This window comes from Mustelus asterias, chromosome 9 (assembly GCF_964213995.1).
Source record: "Mustelus asterias chromosome 9, sMusAst1.hap1.1, whole genome shotgun sequence".
In the NCBI taxonomy this organism is placed as follows: Eukaryota; Metazoa; Chordata; class Chondrichthyes; order Carcharhiniformes; family Triakidae; genus Mustelus; species Mustelus asterias.
Genome location: NC_135809.1, coordinates 1736425 through 1757696, shown reverse-complemented (window position 1 = coordinate 1757696; position 21272 = coordinate 1736425). Strand labels below are relative to the sequence as shown.

The window sequence follows — 21272 nt, the reverse complement described above, 5'->3', positions numbered from 1 at the left end:
AGCTGATTTGTAAGTCTTGGATAAGGTGAGGGAAGTATTTACTATTTTTATCGCTTAGAGTTTGTAAAGTCTTTTTGTGGTTTATAGTTTGTATATTCCATAGCACCAATGTGAAGTTGTACAAACTAAGTAATAGCATGATGGGAAAATTGGTCAACTATTTGGTACAATATAAGAACGGCTGACCAAGCTATTTCAAAATGCCTGACCCTGTAAGGCCTGATAAGATTGACTCCTCATAATCTAGGGCTGTATGAGTAAATAAAACAAGATAAGGTCAGGGATGGAGGAGTCACCGACCTTCTTCTGTTACATCAAAGGGCAAGATAAGGGTATGAATGATGAGACAAAGAGTTCTAGGAGGTCAGCAGGTTGTGCCATGATTAATTACATTGCTTATGATTCTATTACTGATCGAATTCCTGAATAAGCTCTGGTCACGCAAACTGATAATGATTATGTATAAATACTGAACTGTTTCTTTCTGTAAGTGCGGACTTGAGGAGGAATTAGCAAGTTGCACCAACTGCTCTCTCAACTCAAGTTTTCAGCCAATACAGCATGCAGTCATTCGTAAATAAAGACTAAGTTATTTAGTCGGAACGAATTTTGTTGAGTCTTTCTATCACAGTCAAGAATCAGGAAAGTTTCCACTTCAACACTGAGGATCAGGAAAGCAAGGCCCTAGAGTAATTAATTTGAAAGGCTTAATTTAAAGGGGTAAGTCATGGCAGGAAAACTCAAAGCAGTGATGTGCTTTATTATCTAAAAAGATCATAAAAAGTGAGAAACTAAACTACGAGGGCAAACTAGCGAGGTATATAAACTGACAAGAGTTTCTTTACGTTTATATAAAGGATGAGAGAGGTCAAGATGATCATTGTCCCCTTGGAGAAAATGAATCTGGGAGATAATTACTGGGAACAAGGAGCTAGCAGGTATTTCGCATCAGTCTTTACGGTGGAAGATAGTTCAAACATCATGGTTTGGTGGATTGGCCGTGCTAAATTCTCCTTCAGCGTACCTGGACAAGCACAGGAGTGCGGTGACGAGTGGGTTTTCACAGTAACTTCATTGCAGTGTTAATGTAAGCCGACTTATGACAGTAATAAATACAATAAATAAATAAACAATACTAAAGAATATGGGGGAGGAATAAAGAACCATCTCTAGAGAAGTCGTATTAGAAAATTAATGGGGCTAAAGACAGATCAGTCCCCCTGCCCCTGATGGCTTGCATCCAAAAGATCCTAAAAGAAGCAGCTACAGACATAGTGGATGCATCGGTTGAGAAATTAAACTGTTGCCTGCTCTCTCAGGCGAATGTGAAAGATTCAACAGCACTCATCAAAGAGGAATTCTTCCAGTTTTCTGGTAAATATTCACCTCTTAGCCAAGGCCTGAAACAACTGATTTCATCACAAATTTCACTGGCATTTGTGGGATCTTGCTGTGCACTAATTAACTGCTGCATTACAACAATGACTGCACTTCGGTTCTGGGACTTTATCAGATTGGGAAGGCCACTATAAATGCAAATTACCAGTTCCTCATTCCTACTCTTTAAATAGATAATTAAAAATAGAAACGGTCTCAAAAGGGATTAATATTTTTGTATAAACTGCTCCATAGCCTCAATGCTCCAATCGCTGGTTATGCTTGATTGCCTCTTTTTAATGCAATCTTCCATCTGCTGCATGAACCTTGAATGTTTCCACCTGGAATTCTTGTCCGAGCCACAGAAATTACAAGGTGCAAACTTGTCAAAGCTTTCTGAAAATCCCCATCCACCAAATAACTCAAAAGGAGCAGAGGCCCATGGGAGATGTGTGCATGTTTAACTTGAAAGTTGGTAATACAATTTGAGAAGGCCATTAAAAAGCATACATCTTCAAGAATTACAGTTACAGTGCAGAGGAGGCCATTCGGCCCAGCATCTCTGCACTGGCTCGCTGAATGAACAACTCAACTAGTTCCATTCTCCTGCCTTCTCCCCATAACCCTGAACATTCTTCCTTTTGAGATAACAGTCTAATTTCCTTTTGAATGCCTCAATTGAACCTGCCTCCACCACATTCTCAGGTTGCGTATTTCAAACCTTAACCGCTCGCTGTGTGAAAAAGTTTATCTACATGTTGCCGTTGCTTCTTTTTCCAATGACCTTTGTAGTAGGGCAAACCCAGGGAGCATGGGCTGCAGAAGGAGATGAATGTAAAGAAAGGGTTAAACACACAGCCTGACTGTAGTGTCCACACTCACTGTAGGCAGACACACGACAAAATACAAATAACTACATCCCAGATGGCACTAACACAGTCACACCCCAGGGGAGATCTTTCAGAGGCTACAGCAACAGTAAGAGAATCGATACCACTTAGCAAGGTTCCACAATGTCTCGAGGAGCCAGTGTGCCTCTGGAAAGCTAATCAAGTATCAGGGAGATGGGGACAATTAACGCACCATTGAAATCAGCTTGACAAACACGCTTTGATATTATAAATAGGTGGACAAGATATGTCCAGAAAATGATTAAAGTTAAAGCACACAGGATAATGGATTAATGTGATCAAAACAGAACTGTAACCAATTCAAAGTGACAATATGATGACCTATTGTAAATGTAACGTTTTGTAATGTAAAACAAGGGTATAAGAATATATAAGAACCAATGATTAGCAGAGTAGCTTGGAAGCAAGCCGGAATTACAGCTCTGAGTTCTGCTTTCCTTCATGCATGTTAAATGAAGCCGTTTTTGTTGAAGTTCTACACGGTCTCGGAAGACTCCATTCATTCATTCCCTCCAATATCTTCAATCAGTTCTTGCTTTGGTTCTCTACCGAAGCAAGTGAGTGATGATAAACTTTTCTAAACACTAGTTAGGTCTTAGCTGGAGTATTGTGTTAAATTCTGGACAACAAATTGTAGGAAGAATGTTAAGGTCTAAGAGAGGGTTCAGAAGAGATTTACCAGAATGGTCCCAGGAATGAGGGAGAGAGTAGAGAGGCTGGTATTGTTCCCTTTAGAGCAGAGAAGGTTAAAAAGGGCATTAATAGAGATAGTCAAAATCACAAAGGGTTTTGATAGGGGTAAGTAAAGAAAGATTTCTCCAGTAGGGAGCAACGCATTTCCTAACTTCCCAAAGTTGCCTGCTGTCCATGAGGTGCAGGTCAACAGTGCAAGTACAGTGCCAATGACATTCAAGAAGCTCGACACCATCCAGGGCAAAGTATCCCACTTAATTGGTATTCTTTCCACAAACATTAACTCCCTCCACCACCAATGAACAGTAGCAGCAGTGTGTACCATCTACAAGATGCACTGCAGAAACTCATCAAGGCTTCTTAAACAGCACCTTCCAAACCCACAACCTCTACCATCTAGAAGGACAAGAGCAGCAGATACTTGGGAACACCACCACCTGGAGGTTCCCCTCCAAGTCACTCACTATCCTGACTTGGAAATATATCGCCGTTCCTTCACTGTCACTGTATCAAACTCCCTCCCTAACAGCATCATGGGAGTGCCTACAGTACATGGAGTTGAGGCAGCTCACCATCACCTTCTCAAGGGCAATTGGGGATGGGAGTTTGCTTTGTACAAATTGGCTGCTGAGTTTTCTACATTGCAATAGTTGCTACATCTCAAAAAGTAGTTAATTGGATCCAAAATACTTTTGTGCCCTAATCTTGTGAAAGGTGCAATCCATCAAGCTTCCTTCCTTCCTTTCCAAACACAATCAGCACATGGACTGCGGCAATTCCACCATCAGCTTCTGAATGGTAACCAGGGATGGGGATAAATGGATAAATGGACAGTGTCACTCAGACCAGAGAACCAATAGAAACAGTAACTCAAACCGCCTCGCTGCATTGTCAAGTCCAGCTCAATTTTTCATCTCTCCGACAACCAATCAGCAACAACTCTATTTTTAAAAAAATATTCCACAACCGTCGTTATCAATAACCGACCCCACGTTGCCGGGGGAAACCTATCTTCTTTATTCCTTCAGGAGGATAGGTTTAAGCAGGAGGCTATTGTGTAACATTGCTGAACTAAAATGTGGAATTTACTGAGTGTGTTGACCTACCAGATATCTCCTCGAGGCACTGTTTGGCAGTCTTACTGTAAACGGAATCCATTTTTGTTGGGCTGGCACTTGTGTCACCAGAGAGCAGGGCTGAGCCATCGCTGTCAGAGTGGGTTCTGAAAAATGTATTTTGAAGCTTGCATTAATAATTCATCACGGCACCACAAAAACCTTCCAGCAGGGAGACTATTTAGTGCATACTGCCCGTGCATCATGGGCTGAATAGTCACAGACACACGACCCCTGGCTTTTCCCCACAGCCTTGCATTTTCTTCCCCTTACAAGTATTTATCCAATTCTCTCTTGAATGTTCGGAATGAAACTGCCTCCAGCACCTTTTCATGCAGAACATTCCAGATCATGTCAACTTGCTTTGTTAAAAAAAGTTCTCCTCATTTCCCGCTTGGTCTATTGCCCTTTGTTTGATATCTGTGCACTCCCCCCACCCCCCTCCCCCACCCTCCCCCGGCCCCGGGTTAACAGACATGGCTGCTGGGGGAACCAGTTTCTTCCAATTTACTCTGTCGAAACCCCTCATCATTTTGAACATTGATATTCAATCGCCCCTTAGCCATCTCTGCTCAGAAGAGAACAATTTGACCTTCTCGATATTTCCACGATATTGAAATCTCGCTTGATTATTCTGGTAAATTTGAATTCCCAAGGCCTTGCCATCTTTCCCTATAGTGCGGGGCCTGGGTTGGTCACAGAACTCCAACCAGGACCTAAGCAATAATTGATAATGGTTTAGATAATTTCCTTATGTCTGTACTCCATGTCTCTATATGCTTAGGCACTCATGTCTTTTTAATAATCTTTCCAACTTTGTAGTATATGGAAAATTGCATTGTGCACTTTGTCCACTAAAAGGTACCATGTGTACATAAACCAGCAGAGGGAGTCTAATAAATCTAAGTATCGTACATCCATCAGTTCCCCTTTAGCCACAGCATATGTGAGTCCTCAAAGAACTCCAATAAATTGATTAAACATGATTTCCTTTTCACAAAACCATGTTGACTCTGCCTGATTGCCTTGTATTTATCCAAATGCCCTGCTATAACATCTTTAATAATCGCTTCCAACAGTTATACTATGTCTGATGTTAGGCGAATTGGTTTATAGTTTCCTGCTTTCTGTCTCCCTCCCTATGCTTCCCCTTTTCTTCCCAAGAACTCTACAAACTTGTCCTTCCGCCTCTAGAGATTTGTGTGTGTGAACGCCCAGGTCTCTCTGTTCCTGCAGCCCCATCAGAACTGTATCACATCAGCCAGACAATTGTTCTCACAGCGAGGCTCCCACGGGTGGCCTGAAATCAAACAATCCAGAAGGTTCAGAGCTGGAGTTACAGGTGTGATTAGCACTGATTCTGAGATGCAGAAAGGGAATTTGGAGATGGGGGCTGTACTTTGCACGGACTGAGGGGGTCTCAAAATGCTTCTCAGAGAAAGGAAAGATATCCTTGTATGATTGAGTCTGTATGCCCTCTGACATGACTCCATTATCAACCTATTAATGTTGAGCAAAGTGAAGCAATGACCTCCTGTCTTCACAGGGTAGGCTGACTGAGGAATGGACAATCACTCCTCATCAGAACCCTTAAGCATAGACTGATCTTTCTCAAAAACAACCATCAACAACTATCATCTCCTTCTGGCAGCACAGCCATGCTCCAGGACACTGCACTCTCACCTCTGAGCCAATGGGTTGTGAGTTCAAGTCCCATTGCAGAAACAAAAACACAAAATCCAGGCTGACTAATCCCCGAGTGCCATTCTGAGGGAAAATTAGAGTATCGGAGAAACACAAATAAGACATTAAACAGAGATCCTGTCTACGTCCTTGGATTAAAAATCACACAGACTCTATGAGTGGATACTTGCCCTTCAAGCAACGTCATAGAAAAATCATAGAATCATCGAATCCCTACAGTGCAGAAGGAGGCCATTTGGCCCATCGAGTCTGCACCGACCACAATCCCACCCAGCCCGATCCCCATAACCCCATGCATTTACCCTAGCTCATCCCCCTGACACTAAGGGGCAATTTAACATGGCCAATCCACCTAACCCGCACATCTTTGGACAGTGGGAGGGAACTGGAGCACCCGGAGGAAACCCACGCAGACACGGGGAGAACGTGCAAACTCCACACAGACAGTGATTTGAGGTTGGAATTGGACCTGGGTCCCTGGCGCTGTGAGGCAGCAGCGCTAACCACTATGCCACCATGCTGCCCATAAAACACACAATCACATTGCAGCTTGTGGGATCTTGCTGAGCGTAATCTGACTGCTGGTTTTCCCAACATTACAACAGTGGCTATAGGTCAAAAAACACCTCTCTGGTTATCAGGGCTTTGGGATGTCCTCAGAGACAGAAAATGTCTTTATTTCTGGAAATAAAAACTCAAAAATGATTGCCAAATATTTGTTATTGGTTCAAAATAAACTGAGATATAAGAAACTGTTCTTTACACTATCGTGTTTCATACAGTCGAATATAAGGAGCTAGAAATGGGAACAGAAAGACATCCAATCCATTCAGTTTGATCTGTGCTCCAACTGTTTCCACCTTCCTTCCACCTCTGGCTCTCTGCCGAGCTAACTCTCTGTCCCATTCCATTATGCTCATCGGCCTACCGTGGCTTCCCGTCTGGCAATGCTTCCAGTTTCAAATTCTCATCCTTGTTTTCAAAACCCTCCCTATCTCTGTGACCTCTTCCAGCCCAACAACCCTCCAAGATCTCTGAGCTCCTCGAATTCTGGCCTCCAGATTATCTTGATTTTAATCCTTCTGCCATTGGCGCCTTCAGCTATCCAACTCTGACTTTCCAGAATTCCTTCCCTAAACATTTCGTCCTCTCGAATCGGAACATAGGAGCTGGAGTAGGTCATCCAGCCCATTGAGCCCACTCCGATATTCGATTAGATCATGGATGACCTTTTCTCGCGAGCCCTTGCTGTTAGTGGTTTCTATAAACGAGTTAGACTTCAATGTAGGAGGGTTGATCAGTAAGTTTACTGATGAAATATGAAAATTGGTGGGATGGTAAATAGTGAGGAGCATAGCCTTAGGTTACAGGAGGATATAGATGGACAGATCAGTGGCAAATGGAATTCAATCTGGATCAGTGTGAGATGATGAACTTGGGCAGGTCAAACAAGGCAAGGGGATACATAATGAAATACTGAGGATCAGAGGGACCTTGGTGTCCGCGTACACCGGTCCCTTAAGATAGCTGGACAGGTGGGTAAAGTGGTTAAGAAGGCTTAAGGTATACTTGCCTTTATTAGTTGAGGTATACAGTTTAATAGCAGGGAGCTTTTGCTGGAACTGTATAAAACATTGGTTAGTCCACAGCTAGAGTATTGCGTGCAGTTCGGGAATCCACATATACCTTAGCACTGAAAAGGGAGCAGAGGAGATTCACCAGGATGTTACCTGGGCTGGAGAGAGGGGGCCAGAGTTCAAGGTTAGTGGGGGGACAGGGGGAGTCGTGGAGGGATTCGGTCAGGTAGGGGGGTGAGAGTTGGGCACACAGGTGCTCGAGGGTCTGGAGAGGGGGAGAGTGGAGCGGAGGGGTTGGTGTGAGTCTGTCTGGATTTTTACAGATGTTGCCCAGAAGTTAGAAGCAGTTTTATGTCTTCTAACTTCTTCGAAGTAACCATTAGTGTAACCCTGCAGCACCACCCGGACTTTGAGATTTAAATCACATTTTCGGATAGTTCCCAGCACTGGGTAATTACCCAGAGGAAGTTAGCGCTTCCAGACAATTGCTGGGTAAACCCAGACCTGGGAATTTCTGAGATGGATTCCTCAGTGCACTGCTGGACTTATAGGAAATGGTCTGCTGATGTGGTTCTGTGCCAAACTCTATTCAGTAACAGTCCTGCTATAAAAATGCAGGTTGATGTTGCTGTTGTAGCAATCAATAACACCCAGGGTAAATTAGAATCCAAACTGCAATCATTTCCTAACTGTCCGGCATGGATAGGTTGGGCCGAAGGGCCTGCTTCCATGCTGTAACCTCTATGACTATGACTCTAATCGGAATACATCAAGCTCAGTGCAGGAACTGCAGGAACACCAATAAACCATTCGCCCTCCCGGGTCTGTTCCAGCGGGAGGAGGTTTTGTTTTCACAGCACTGTACGAGAGGGAATACTTCCCAAACACTGAACTTGTCACTTTGCACAACCCCATCTGCCTAAAGAGTTTCCTTACTCACAGAACTCAAACTATCAACTCCATCCACTGTCAGTGAACTTCAGACATTTCTTTGTGATTGGCAAAGTTTGACAAAGTGCAGACTGCAGGTTTGTTGTTTACTGGCAGGCTGTTTATATATACTGAATGCTTGGCCAAGGAAACACTCTCAGATCAGTGAAAGGATTGATTTTACTGTGCTGGAATAAATGTTCAATGTGCACTGTCTGTCCAAATTCCAATTTCCAGTTGCAGATGTGAAGAATGAAACACACCTGTTGGTTAAACATGAAAGTCCGGAAAAAGTTTTAATTTGTAGCCTTGTGTTAAAGGGTTTGCATTTCTATAGCACCCTTTATAACGTTCTAAAACACTATACAGCCAGGGAAATACTATTTGAAGGATAGGCATGGTTGTAACGTTGTGAAACACAGCAATTGATTGACACAAAGCAAGATCCCACAAACAACAAAGACTGGATAATCCATGACATTGCTACCGCTACTGGACAGGGGAAATATTGGTCACGGACACCTGGAGGAATTTCACTGCTTATTTTTAAAATGAATACCTCGGTTTAATGTCCAACCTGAAAAACAAGTTGTGAATAAAGAAAGAGAATTTATAATTACAGTTGAGAATCAGTCAGGGAAAGTGGGACATTCGACTGTGGACCTGAACTGTCTAAAGGAGAAACTTGAAAAAGCAAACTTAGCAGAGATTGGTCTTCAGTTAAACCCTGGGAAACTTTAAGCATCAGGGATATTCATGAAGCATCGTGGAAAATGTCTTGAACGGGAAAGGAAGGTTCTGGTAAATGCAGAATAATTAGTTGAATAAAGAATTAAAAAGCAGAATGAATGAAGTGTTTGAACTTCACCGTGTAAAGAGCAATGAGAATGGAGGAAATGAAGAGGTTTGATGGCATGGAGTGTCACAATTTGAAACTTCTTTCTGTGAATAAAAGCTCATTGCTGAATCGAGCTGAGCAAAGAAATGATCCAAGTGATATCACTGATGTGTCCAAGTCTGTCATGGCCAATAAGAAAACAACTAAAGTACCTGCAACATCTCCCAGAATTACAAATGTAAGGGACTACGGAGAGTGAGGAATTTAGTCTTTTAGAATTTCATGGATGTGGGAGTTGCTCGCAAATGCTAGCATTTGTTACCCATCTCTAATTGCTCTGGATTCACATGTAGGCCAGACCGGGTAAGGAAGGCAGATTTCCTTCCCTAAAGGACATTAGTGAACCCGATGGGTTTTTTAAACGATAATCAACTTTCAATCCAGACTTTTTATTGAATTCAAATTCCAGCCTGCCATGGTGGGATTCGCATCCTCGTCCTCAGAGATTACCTCAGCCTCTGGCCCAGTGACAATATCACTACACCACTGCCTCCCGAATATTAACAAGAAGGTTGTACTGGAGAAATTAATGGGATTGAAGGTTGCTATTTCCCCAGGATCTGATACTCTCCATCCCAGAATATTGAGAGAGGTTGCTATCGAGATACTGGATGCACTGGTGGTCATCTTCCAAAATTCTGCAGATTGGAAGGTAGCAAATGCCATCCCACGGTTGAAGAAGAAAGGGAGAGAGAAACAGGGAACGACAGAAAACAAGAAATTTCTACTTCTCCAGAAAATGTTAACTGTGTTTCTCTCCACAGATGCTACCAGTCCTGCTGAGTTCTTCCAGAACTTTCTGTTTTTAGAGTCATAGAGTCATAGAGGTTTACAGCATGGAAACAGGCCCTTCGGCCCAACTTGTCCATGCCGCCTTTTTTTTCTAAAACCCCTAAGCTCATTTGCCCGCATTTGGCCCATATCCCTCTATACCCATCGTACCCATGTAACTATCTAAATGCTTTTTAAAAGATAAAATTGTACCCGCCTCTACGACTACCTCTGGCAGCTTGTTCCAGACACTCACCACCCTCTGTGTGAAAAAATTGCCCCTCTGGACACTTTTGTATCTCTCCCCTCTCACCTTAAACCTATGCCCTCTAGTTTTAGACTCCCCTACCTTTGGGAAAAGATATTGACTATCTACCTTGTCTATGCCCCTCATTATTTTATAGACCTCTATAAGGTCACCCCTCAGCCTCCTACACTCCAGGGGAAAAAGTCCCATCTATTCAGCCTCTCCTTATAACTCAATCCATCAAGTCCTGGTAGCATCCTAGTAAATCTTTTCTGCACTCTTTCTATAATAGGGTGACCAGAATTGCACACAGTATTCCAAGTGTGGCCTTACCAATGTCTTGTACAACTTTAGCAAGACGTCCCAACTCCTGTATTCAATGTTCTGACCGATGAAACCAAGCATGCCGAATGCCTTCTCCATCATTCTGGCCACCCGTGACTTCACTTTCAAGGGGCTATGAACATGTACCCCTAGATCTCTTTGTTCTGTAACTCTCCCCAACGCCCTACCATTAACTGAGTAAGTCCTGCCCTGGTTCAATCGACCAAAATGCATTACCTCGCATTTGTCTAAATTAAACTCCATCTGCCATTCGTCAGCCCACTGGCCCAATTGATCAAGATCCCGTTGCAATTGGAGATAACATTCTTCACTGTCCACCATGCCACCAATCTTGGTGTCAGCTGCAAACTTACTAACCATGCCCCCTATATTCTCATCCAAATCATTAATATAAATGACAAATAACAGTGGGCCCAGCACTGATCCCTGAGGCACATCGCTCGTCACAGGCCTCCAGTTTGAAAAACAACCCTCTACAACCACCCTCTGGCTTCTGTCAAGAAGCCAATTTTGTATCCATTTAGATACTTCACCCTGGATCCCGTGAGATTTAACTTTATGCAACAACCTACCATGCGGTACCTTGTCAAAGGCCTTGCTAAAGTCTATGTAGACAACATCAACTGCACTGCCCTCATCTACCTTCTTGATTACCCCTTCAAAAAACTCAATCAAATTTGCGAGACATGATTTTCCACTCACAAAGCCATGCTGACTGTCCCGAGAGAGTCCTTGCATCTCTAAATGCCTGTAGATCCTGTCTCTCAAAATACCTTCCAACAATTTGCCCACCACAGATGTGAGGCTCACTGGCCTGTAGGTCCCAGGCTTTTCCCTGCAGCCCTTTTTAAACAAAGGCACAACATTTGCCACTCTCCAATCTTCAGGCACCTCACCCGTGACTATCGATGATTCAAATATCTTGGCTAGGGGACCCGCAATTTCCTCCCTAACCTCCCACAACATCCTGGGATATATCTCATCAGGTCCCAGGGATTTATCTACCTTGATGCGTTTTAAGACTTCCAGCACCTCCTTCTCTGTAATATGTACACTCCTTAAGACATCACTATTTATTTCCCCAAGTTCCCTAACATCCATGCTTTTCTCAACAGTAAATAGAACCATAGAACCATCGAACCTTAGAACCCCTACTGTGCAGAAAGAGGCCATTCGACCCATCGAGTCTGCACCGACAACAATCCGACCCAGGCCCTATCCCCATACCCCTACATATTTACCTGCTAATCCCTCTAACCCTCATATTTACCCGCTAATCCCTCTAATCTATGCATCCCAGGACACTAAGGGGCAATTTAGCTTGGCCAATCAACCTAACCTGCACATCTTTGGACTGTGGGAGGAAACCGGAGCACCCGGAGGAAACCCACGCAGACACGGGGAGAATGTGCAAACTCCACACAGACAGTGGCCCGAGCCGGGAATTGAACCGAGGTCCCTGGAGCTGTGAAGCAGCAGCGCGAACCACTGTGCTACCGTGCCGCTCTGATGAGAAATACTGATGAGAAATATTCATTTCGGATCTCACCCATCTCTTGTGGATCCGCACATAGATGACCTTGTTGATCCTTTCTACTCTCTCCCTTGTTACTCTTTTGCCCTTTATGTATTTGCAGAAGCTCTTTGGATTCTCCTTTGCCTTATCTGCCAAAACAATTTCATGTCCCCTTTTTGCCCTCCTGATTTCTCTCTTAACTCTACTCCTACACCCCCTATGCTCTTCAAGGGATTCACTTGATCCAAGCTGCCTATGCATGTCATGTGCCTCTTTCTTCTTCTTGACCAGGGCCTCAATATCCCCAGTCATCCAGGGTTCCCGACTTCTGCTAGCCTTGCCCTTCACTCTAAGAAGAATGTGTTTACCCTGAACCCTGGTTAACACACTTTTGAAAGCGTGCCACTTACCAGATGTCCCTTTGCCTTCCTACAGACCCCCAATTTGTATTTCAGATTTCCAGCATCTGCAGTATTCCGCTTGGATTTAACTAACGACCTGTTAGCCTCACATCAGCAGTAGGGAAAATGCTGGAATCTGTTATGAATGATGTGATAAAGAACATAGAACATAGAACATAGAACAGTACAGCACAGAACAGGCCCTTCGGCCCACGATGTTGTGCCGAGCTTTATCCGAAACCAAGATCAAGCTATCCCACTCACTATCATCCTGGTGTGCTCCATGATTCATTTTGGTAGGACTAATTTAAATGTGGATTACAGGGTCAAAGGTAGGGTTCTGAAGACTGTGGAGGAACAGAGAGATCTTGGGGTCCATATCCACAGATCTCTAAAGGTTACCACTCAAGTGGATAGAGCTGTGAAGAAGGCCTATAGTGTGTTAGCTTTTAGTTAGTGTTAGTGTGACACTTGGATAATAATGATCTGATTGGACAGAGTCAACATGGATTTACAAATTGGAACTCAAGTCTGATGAACTTGTTGGAGGTTTTGAGGATGTTACCAACAGAACTGATGAAAGGGAACCAGTGGATGTAATGTACTTGGATTCTGTTCGTATGGGACTAGGGGGTAGATGGGAATTGGAATTGGAAACACAATCAGGTCAACCATAATCCTATTGAATGCAGAGCAGGTTCGAGAGTCCGAATGGCCTCGTTCACTGGAAGATAGATTAGAGCTAATGCTTTGAATGGGGATGACTCTGAGGAAGGGTCATCCAGACTCGAAACATTGGCTCTATTCTCTCTCGACAGATGCTGTCAGACCCACTGAGATTTTCCAGCATTTTCTGTTTTTGTGCATGTTTCTGTGTTGGGTAAGAGGGAGGTTAGACGAGTCATGGAGAAGGGAAGTGCTCAGGCTGAAGGTCTGAGATGTGTCTATTTTAATGCCAGGAGTGTAGTGAATAAAGTGGATGAGCTTAGAGCGTGGATTGCTGCTTCGAATTGTGATGTGGTGGCCATTACGGAGACTTGGATGTCTCAGGGACAGGACTGGGTGCTTCAGGTGCCGGGTTTTAGATGTTTCAGGAAGGACAGGGAGGGAGGCAAGAGAGGGGGGGGAGTGGCACTGTTGATCAGGGACAGTGTCACGGCTGTAGAGAAGGTGGACGCCGTGGAGGGATTGACTACGGAGTCTCTGTGGGTGGAGGTTAGGAACAGGAAGGGGTCGGTAACGTTGCTGGGTGTTTTCTATAGGCCGCCCAATAGTAACAGAGATGTTGAGGAGCAGATGGGGAAACAGATCCTGGAGAGATGTAGGAATAACAGAGTTGTCGTGATGGGAGATTTTAATTTCCCAAACATAGATTGGAATATCCCTAGGGCGAGGGGTTTGGATGGAGAGGAGGTTGTTAGGTGTGTCCAGGAGAGTTTCCTGACACAGTATGTGGATAAGCCTACTAGAGGAGAGGCTGTACTTGATCTGGTGCTGGCTAATGAACCTGGACAGGTGGAGGATCTCTCAGTGGGTGAGCATCTTGGGGATAGCGATCATAATTCTATCTCCTTCACGATAGCATTGGAAAGAGATAGGATCAGGCAGGCTAGGAAAGTGTTTCTCTGGAGTAAAGGGAAATACAGTGTCATCAGGGAGGAAATTAGACGGGTAAATTGGAAGGAGGCATTCTTGGGGAAAAGTACCGAAGGAAAGTGGAGGATTTTCAAGGAATGTTTGTCTGGAGCTCTGCATGACAACGTTCCGATGAGACAGGGGGGTGTTGGTAGGGTACGGGAACCGTGGTGCACGAAGGTTGTGATGAACCTGGTGAATAAGAAAAGAGAGGCGTACAGAAGGTTCAAAGAGCTAGGAGGTGTTAAGGATTTAGAGGAGTATACGGGATGTAGGAAGGAGCTTAAGAAGGAAATTAGGAGAGCGAGAAGGGGTCATGAGAAGGCCTTGGCGGGTAAGATTAAGGAGAATCCCAAGGCTTTCTACAAATATGTCAAGAGTAAAAGGATGAGATGTGAAGGCATAGGACCCTTAAAAGGTGAAGGGGGAAAAGTTTGTGCGGAACCGTTAGAAATGGCGGAGCTGCTTAATGAATACTTTACCTCGGTATTCACGGTGGAAAGGGATCTGGGTGGTTGTACTGCTGGTTTGCGGTGGACAGAAAGGATCGAGCATGTGGACATAAAGAAAGAGGATGTGTTGGAACTATTGAATGGCATCAAGGTTGGTAAGTCGCCGGGACCGGATGGGATGTACCCCAGGTTACTGTGGGAGGCGAGGGAGGAGATTGCGGAGCCTTTGGCGATGATCTTTGCATCGTCGATGGAGACGGGAGAGGTTCCGGAGGATTGGAGGATTGTAGATGTGGTCCCTATATTCAAGAAAGGGAACAGGGACAGCCCGGGAAATTACCGACCGGTGAGTCTAACCTCAGTGGTTGGTAAGTTGATGGAGAGGATCCTGAGAGACAGGATTTATGATCATCTAGAGAAGTTTAGTATGATCAAAAGTAGTCAGCACGGCTTTGTCAAGGGCAGGTCGTGCCTTACGAGCCTGGTTGAGTTCTTTGAAAATGTGACCAAACACATTGACGAAGGAAGAGCGGTGGATGTGGTCTATATGGACTTCAGCAAGGCGTTCGATAAGGTCCCCCATGCAAGACTTCTTGAGAAAGTGAGAGGGCATGGGATCCAAGGGGCTGTTGCCTTGTGGATCCAGAACTGGCTTGCCTGCAGAAGGCAGAGAGTGGCTGTGGAGGGGTCTTTCTCTGCATGGAGGTCAGTGACCAGTGGAGTGCCCCAGGGATCTGTTCTGGGACCCTTGCTGTTTGTCATTTTCATAAATGACCTGGATGAGGAAGTGGAGGGATGGGTTGGTAAGTTTGCTGACGACACCAAGGTAGGTGGTGTTGTGGATAGTTTGGAGGGATGTCAGAAGTTGCAGCGAGACATAGATAGAATGCAAGACTGGGCGGAGAAGTGGCAGATGGACTTCAACCCGGATAAGTGTGTAGTGATCCATTTTGGCAGATCCAATGGGATGAAGCAGCAGTATAATATGAAGGGTACCATTCTTAGCAGTGTAGAGGATCAGAAGGACCTTGGGGTCCGGGTCCATAGGACTCTTAAATCGGCCTCGCAGGTGGAGGATGCGGTCAAGAAGGCGTACGGCGTACTGGCCTTCATTAATCGAGGGATTGAGTTTAGGAGTCGGGAGATAATGCTGCAGCTTTATAGGACCCTGGTTAGACCCCACTTGGAGTACTGCGCGCAGTTCTGGTCACCTCATTACAGGAAAGATGTTGAAGCCATTGAAAGGGTGCAGAGGAGATTTACAAGGATGTTGCCTGGATTGGGGGGCATGCCTTATGAGGATAGGTTGAGGGAGCTTGGTCTCTTCTCCCTGGAGAGACGAAGGATGAGAGGTGACCTGATAGAGGTTTACAAGATGTTGAGAGGTCTGGATAGGGTAGACTCTCAGAGGCTATTTCCAAGGGCTGAAATGGTTGCTACGAGAGGACACAGGTTTAAGGTGCTGGGGGGTAGGTACAGAGGAGATGTCAGGGGTAAGTTTTTCACTCAGAGGGTGGTGGGTGAGTGGAATCGGCTGACGTCGGTGGTGGTGGAGGCAAACTCGTTGGGGTCTTTTAAGAGACTTCTGGATGAGTACATGGGATTTAATGGGATTGAGGGCTATAGATAGGCCTAGAGGTGGGGATGTGATCGGCGCAACTTGTGGGCCGAAGGGCCTGTTTGTGCTGTGGCTTTCTATGTTCTATGAAATACTCTGTAATTGGAGAAAGATATTGCAGTACTTACTTATACATGAAGGGGGCGACAGTGGCGGTGTTGGGGTGGCTGTACTGTTGCTGTGGCTGGGGGAGGTGGACCATCACGTTGCCATTGGTGCTGCTGTTTCCTGGCGCAAGGCCACCGGCAATGACCATGGGAGCGGAGAGCGTGGCTGTGTTTGAGGAGGGTGGGGGTGAGGAGGGCACACTGGCAGCCCTGCCCTCTGAGGAAGTGATGCTACTGGAGCTGGAAGCTTTGCCATCCACCTGGGATTTCTGGGACGCATGGCCTGGGCCTGCCTTTGCTGTCCTGCCTTTCTCTGCCTCTTTCATCGCCACAGGCCCAGGCACTGAGGTCGACTTTCCGGTTGGGACCTTGGACCCGGGTTTGGGTATCCCACTGGAAGCAGGGATTGAACTCTCCTTCTTGACTCCGGCTGGTTTGCCTCCTTTTGGGATTAAGCTGGCAATCTTTGAGCTCTTCCTGGGCGCGTCACTCACTTTCTCTTCTTTGCAGCTTTTTAATCCTTTACCCTTTTCCTTTTCCTTCTCTTCTTTCTCCTTCGTGTGCGGTGAAGCCTTTTTATTGCTGGTGGTTTTCCCCCCTATCCTCTGGGGCGTTCCCTTTGACTGTGTTTTTGGACTGCTGCCTGTGGAACCCCCACCTCCGCCGTCTGCCTCCCCACCCTCGGGGAGCGGGCCCTCATCCCTCCCACTCTCCGCAGGTCCTGAGCTCGCTGAGAAGGGGGGTCTGGAGGATATCCGGTTGTTGATCAGTTTGAACTTTTCCAGCATCGACCTCTGCCCATTGGAAGGGGGTTTGGTGACCTCAGGCAGGGGGGGTCGAAGCCGGTCGGTGGAGGCAGTGGGGGAGGTGACGGGACTTGGCTGTTTCACGCTTAGCATGGATGAGGTGGCAGCGTGCTTGACGTTCATCGACTTGCTGCGCCAGGGTTTGCCGGCACCCGGGGGAGGGATGGATGACACCTGCGGTTGTCCAGCGCTGGTAGCCAATGACACGTTCGCATTCATGCCGCCAGGGACGGGGGGATTCTTGGATGACTCTGAAACAAAGAAGAAACATCCACCAACCGTCAGAAATGAAACCCAACCCAAAACAGGCACATTGAAAATAGTCACAGCCGACTCAGCCAACTGTTATCTAACCAGAATACCAAAGACTTGCATTTATATAGCATCTTTCATGACATCAAGACATTCCAAAACACTCCATAGCCAATTCAATCTTTGTGAAGTGTAGTCACATTGTAATGTAGGAAACATGGCTGCCAATTTGAGCACAGCAAGATCCCATAAACAGCAAAATGATCCGGATAATCTTGTAATTTTTTACATGATAACGTTTCTGTAATATTAAGTGATGGACATCAGACCCAGGATTCTGGGAGAACTCCCCTGCATCCGCCCCACCCTCCGCTGTTCTGGAAATAGAACCATGGGATCTTTTACAGTGACCGGAGAGGATAGACAGGATGTCCATTTAATGTCTCATCTGAAAGGCAGCATCTCTGACAGTGCGGCACTCCCTCAGTACTGACCCTCTGACAGTCAGCACTCCCTCAGTACTGACCCTCTGACAGTGCGGCACTCCCTCAGTACTGACCCTCTGACAGTGCGGCACTCCCTCAGCACTGACCCTCTGACAGTGCGGAACTCCCTCAGTACTGACCCTCTGACAGTGCGGCACTCCCTCAGCACTGGCCCTCTGACAGTGCGGAACTCCCTCAGTACTGACCCTCTGACAGTGCGGAACTCCCTCAGCACTGACCCTCTGACAGTGCGGAACTCCCTCAGTACTGACCCTCTGACAGTGCGGAACTCCCTCAGCACTGACCCTCTGACAGTGCGGAACTCCCTCAGCACTGACCCTCTGACAGTGCGGAACTCCCTCAGTACTGACCCTCTGACAGTGCAGCACTCCCTCAATACTGACCCTCTGACAGTGCGGCACTCCCTCAGCACTGACCCTCTGACAGTGCGGAACTCCCTCAGTACTGACCCTCTGACAGTGCGGCACTCCCTCAGCACTGGCCCTCTGACAGTGCGGAACTCCCTCAGTACTGACCCTCTGACAGTGCGGAACTCCCTCAGCACTGACCCTCTGACAGTGCGGAACTCCCTCAGTACTGACCCTCTGACAGTGCGGCACTCCCTCAGTACTGACCCTCTGACAGTGCGGCACTCCCTCAGCACTGACCTTCTGACAGTGTGGAACTCCCTCAGCACTGACCCTCTGACAGTGTGGAACTCCCTCAGCACTGACCCTCTGACAGTGTGGAACTCCCTCAGCACTGACCCTCTGACAGTGCGGAACTCCCTCAGTGCTGACCCGCTGACAGTGTGGCACTCCCTCAGTATTTGACACCATGTCCAGGATTCTTGCGAATTACCGGGGGATATGAAACCAAATATTGATTGGAACCTTTGTAGGTCAAATAGTTTGGATGGGGCACTTTTTGTGCAGTGTGTGCAGGAGGGTTTCCTGACACAATATGTGGATAGGCCGACAAGGGGTGAGGCCACATTGGATTTGGTACTAGGAAATGAACCGGGCCAAGTGTTAGATTTGGTTGTGGGAGAGAACTTTGGAGATAGTGACCACAATTCGGTGTCTTTTGTTATTGCAATGGAGAGGGATAGGGCCGGACGGCAGGGCAAGGCTTACAATTGGGGGAGAGGTAATTATGATGCGATTAGGCAAGAATTAGGGGGCATAAGATGGGAACAGAAACTGTCAGGGAAAGGCACTGATGAAAAGTGGAACTTTTTCAAGGAACAAATACTGGGTGTCCTTGATAGGTATGTCCCTGTCAGGCAGGGAGGAAATGGCCGAGTGAGGGAACCGTGGTTCACAAAAGAGGTGGAATGTCTTGTGAAAAGGAAGAGGGAAGCTTATGTAGGGATGAGGAAACAAGGTTCAGATGGCTCGACTGAGGGTTACAAGTTAGCAAGGAACGAGCTGAAAAAGGGGCTGAGGAGAGCTAGGAGGGGACATGAGAAGTCCTTGGCGGGTCGGATCAAGGAAAACCCCAAGGCTTTTTACTCTTATGTGAGGAATAAAAGAATGACCAGGGTGAGGTTAGGGCCGGTCAAGGACAGTGGTGGGAACTTGTGTATGGAATCAGTAGAGATAGGCGAGGTGATGAATGAATACTTTTCTTCAGTGTTCACCAAGGAGAGGGGCCATGTTTTTCAGGAAGAGAAGGTGTTACAGGCTAATAGGCTGGAGGAAATAGATGTTCGGAGGGAGGATGTATTGGCAGTTTTGAATAAACTGAAGGTCGATAAGTCCCCTGGGCCTGATGAAATGTATCCTAGGATTCTTTGGGAGGCGAGGGATGAGATTGCAGAGCCTTTGGCTTTGATCTTTGGGTCCTCGCTGTCCACGGGGATGGTGCCAGAGGACTGGAGAGTGGCAAATGTTGTTCCTCTGTTTAAGAAAGGGAATAGAAATGACCCTGGTAATTATAGACCGGTTAGTCTGACTTCGGTGGTTGGTAAATTGATGGAAAAGGTCCTTAGGGATGGGATTTACGACCATTTAGAAAGATGCGGATTAATCCGGGATAGTCAGTACGGATTTGTGAAGGGCAAATCGTGCCTCACAAATTTGATAGAATTTTTTGAGGAGGTAACTAGGTGTGTTGATGAAGGTAGGGCGGTTGATGTCATATACATGGATTTTAGTAAGGCGTTTGATAAGGTCCCCCATGGTCGGCTTATGATGAAAGTAAGGAGGTGTGGGATAGAGGGAAAGTTGGCCGATTGGATAGGTAACTGGCTGTCTGATCGAAGACAGAGGGTGGTGGTGGATGGAAAATTTTCGGACTGGGGGCAGGTTGCTAGCGGAGTGCCGCAGGGATCGGTGCTTGGTCCTCTGCTCTTTGTGATTTTTATTAATGACTTAGAGGAGGGGGCCGAAGGGTGGATCAGTAAATTTGCTGATGACACCAAGATTGGTGGAGTAGTGGATGAGGTGGAGGGGTGTTGTAGGCTGCAAAGAGACATAGATAGGATGCAAAGCTGGGCTGAAAAATGGCAAATGGAGTTTAACCCTGATAAATGTGAGGTGATTCATTTTGGTAGGACTAATTTAAATGTGGATTACAGGGTCAAAGGTAGGGTTCTGAAGACTGTGGAGGAACGGAGAGATCTTGGGGTCCATATCCACAGATCTCTAAAGGTTGCCACTCAAGTGGATAGAGCTGTGAAGAAGGCATATAGTGTGTTAGCTTTTATTAACAGGGGGTTGGAGTTTAAGAGCCGTGGGGTTATGCTGCAACTGTACAGGACCTTGGTGAGACCGCATTTGGAATATTGCGTGCAGTTCTGGTCACCTCACTATAAGAAGGATGTGGAAGCGCTGGAAAGAGTGCAGAGGAGATTTACCAGGATGCTGCCTGGTTTGGAGTGTCGGTCTTATGAGGAAAGGTTGAGGGAGCTGGGCTGTTCTCTCTGGAGCGGAGGAGATTGAGGGGAGACTTAATAGAGGTTTATAAAATGATGAAGGGGATAGATAGAGTGAACGTTCAAAGACTATTTCCTCGGGTGGATGGAGCTATTACGAGGGGGCATAACTATAGGGTTCATGGTGGGAGATATAGGAAGGATATCAGAGGTAGGTTCTTCACGCAGAGAGTGGTTGGGGTGTGGAATGGACTGCCTGCAGTGCTAGTGGAGTAGGACACTTTAGGAACATTTAAGCGGTTATTGGATAGGCACATGGAGCACACCAGGATGGTAGGGAGTGGGATAGCTTGATCTTGGTTTCAGATGAAGGTCGGCACAACATCGTGGGCCGAAGGGCCTGTTCTGTGCTGTACTGTTCTATGTTCTATGTTCTATGTTCTAAACCAAGGTGGCTATATGGAATTAAGAGTCAGATTAGCCAAGATTGAGTTGAATGGTGGGCCAGCCTCGAGAGGCTGAAAGGCCTCCTCCTGTTCTGGTGCTTATCTTTA

The 21272-nt window shown here is 46.2% G+C and overlaps 1 protein-coding gene across 1 annotated transcript in view; it reads right to left on the bottom strand.

Annotated features, from left to right (window-relative positions):
- Window positions 1-21272, bottom strand: part of nav3 (neuron navigator 3) — a 396979-nt gene that overhangs the window by 212553 nt on the left and 163154 nt on the right. The window contains exons 7-8 of the mRNA XM_078221087.1: window positions 16319-17354; window positions 4088-4203 (exon numbers count right to left, since the gene is read on the bottom strand). Coding sequence (XP_078077213.1) covers window positions 4088-4203; window positions 16319-17354 — 1152 coding nt within the window. The remainder of the gene's footprint in view (window positions 1-4087; window positions 4204-16318; window positions 17355-21272) is intronic.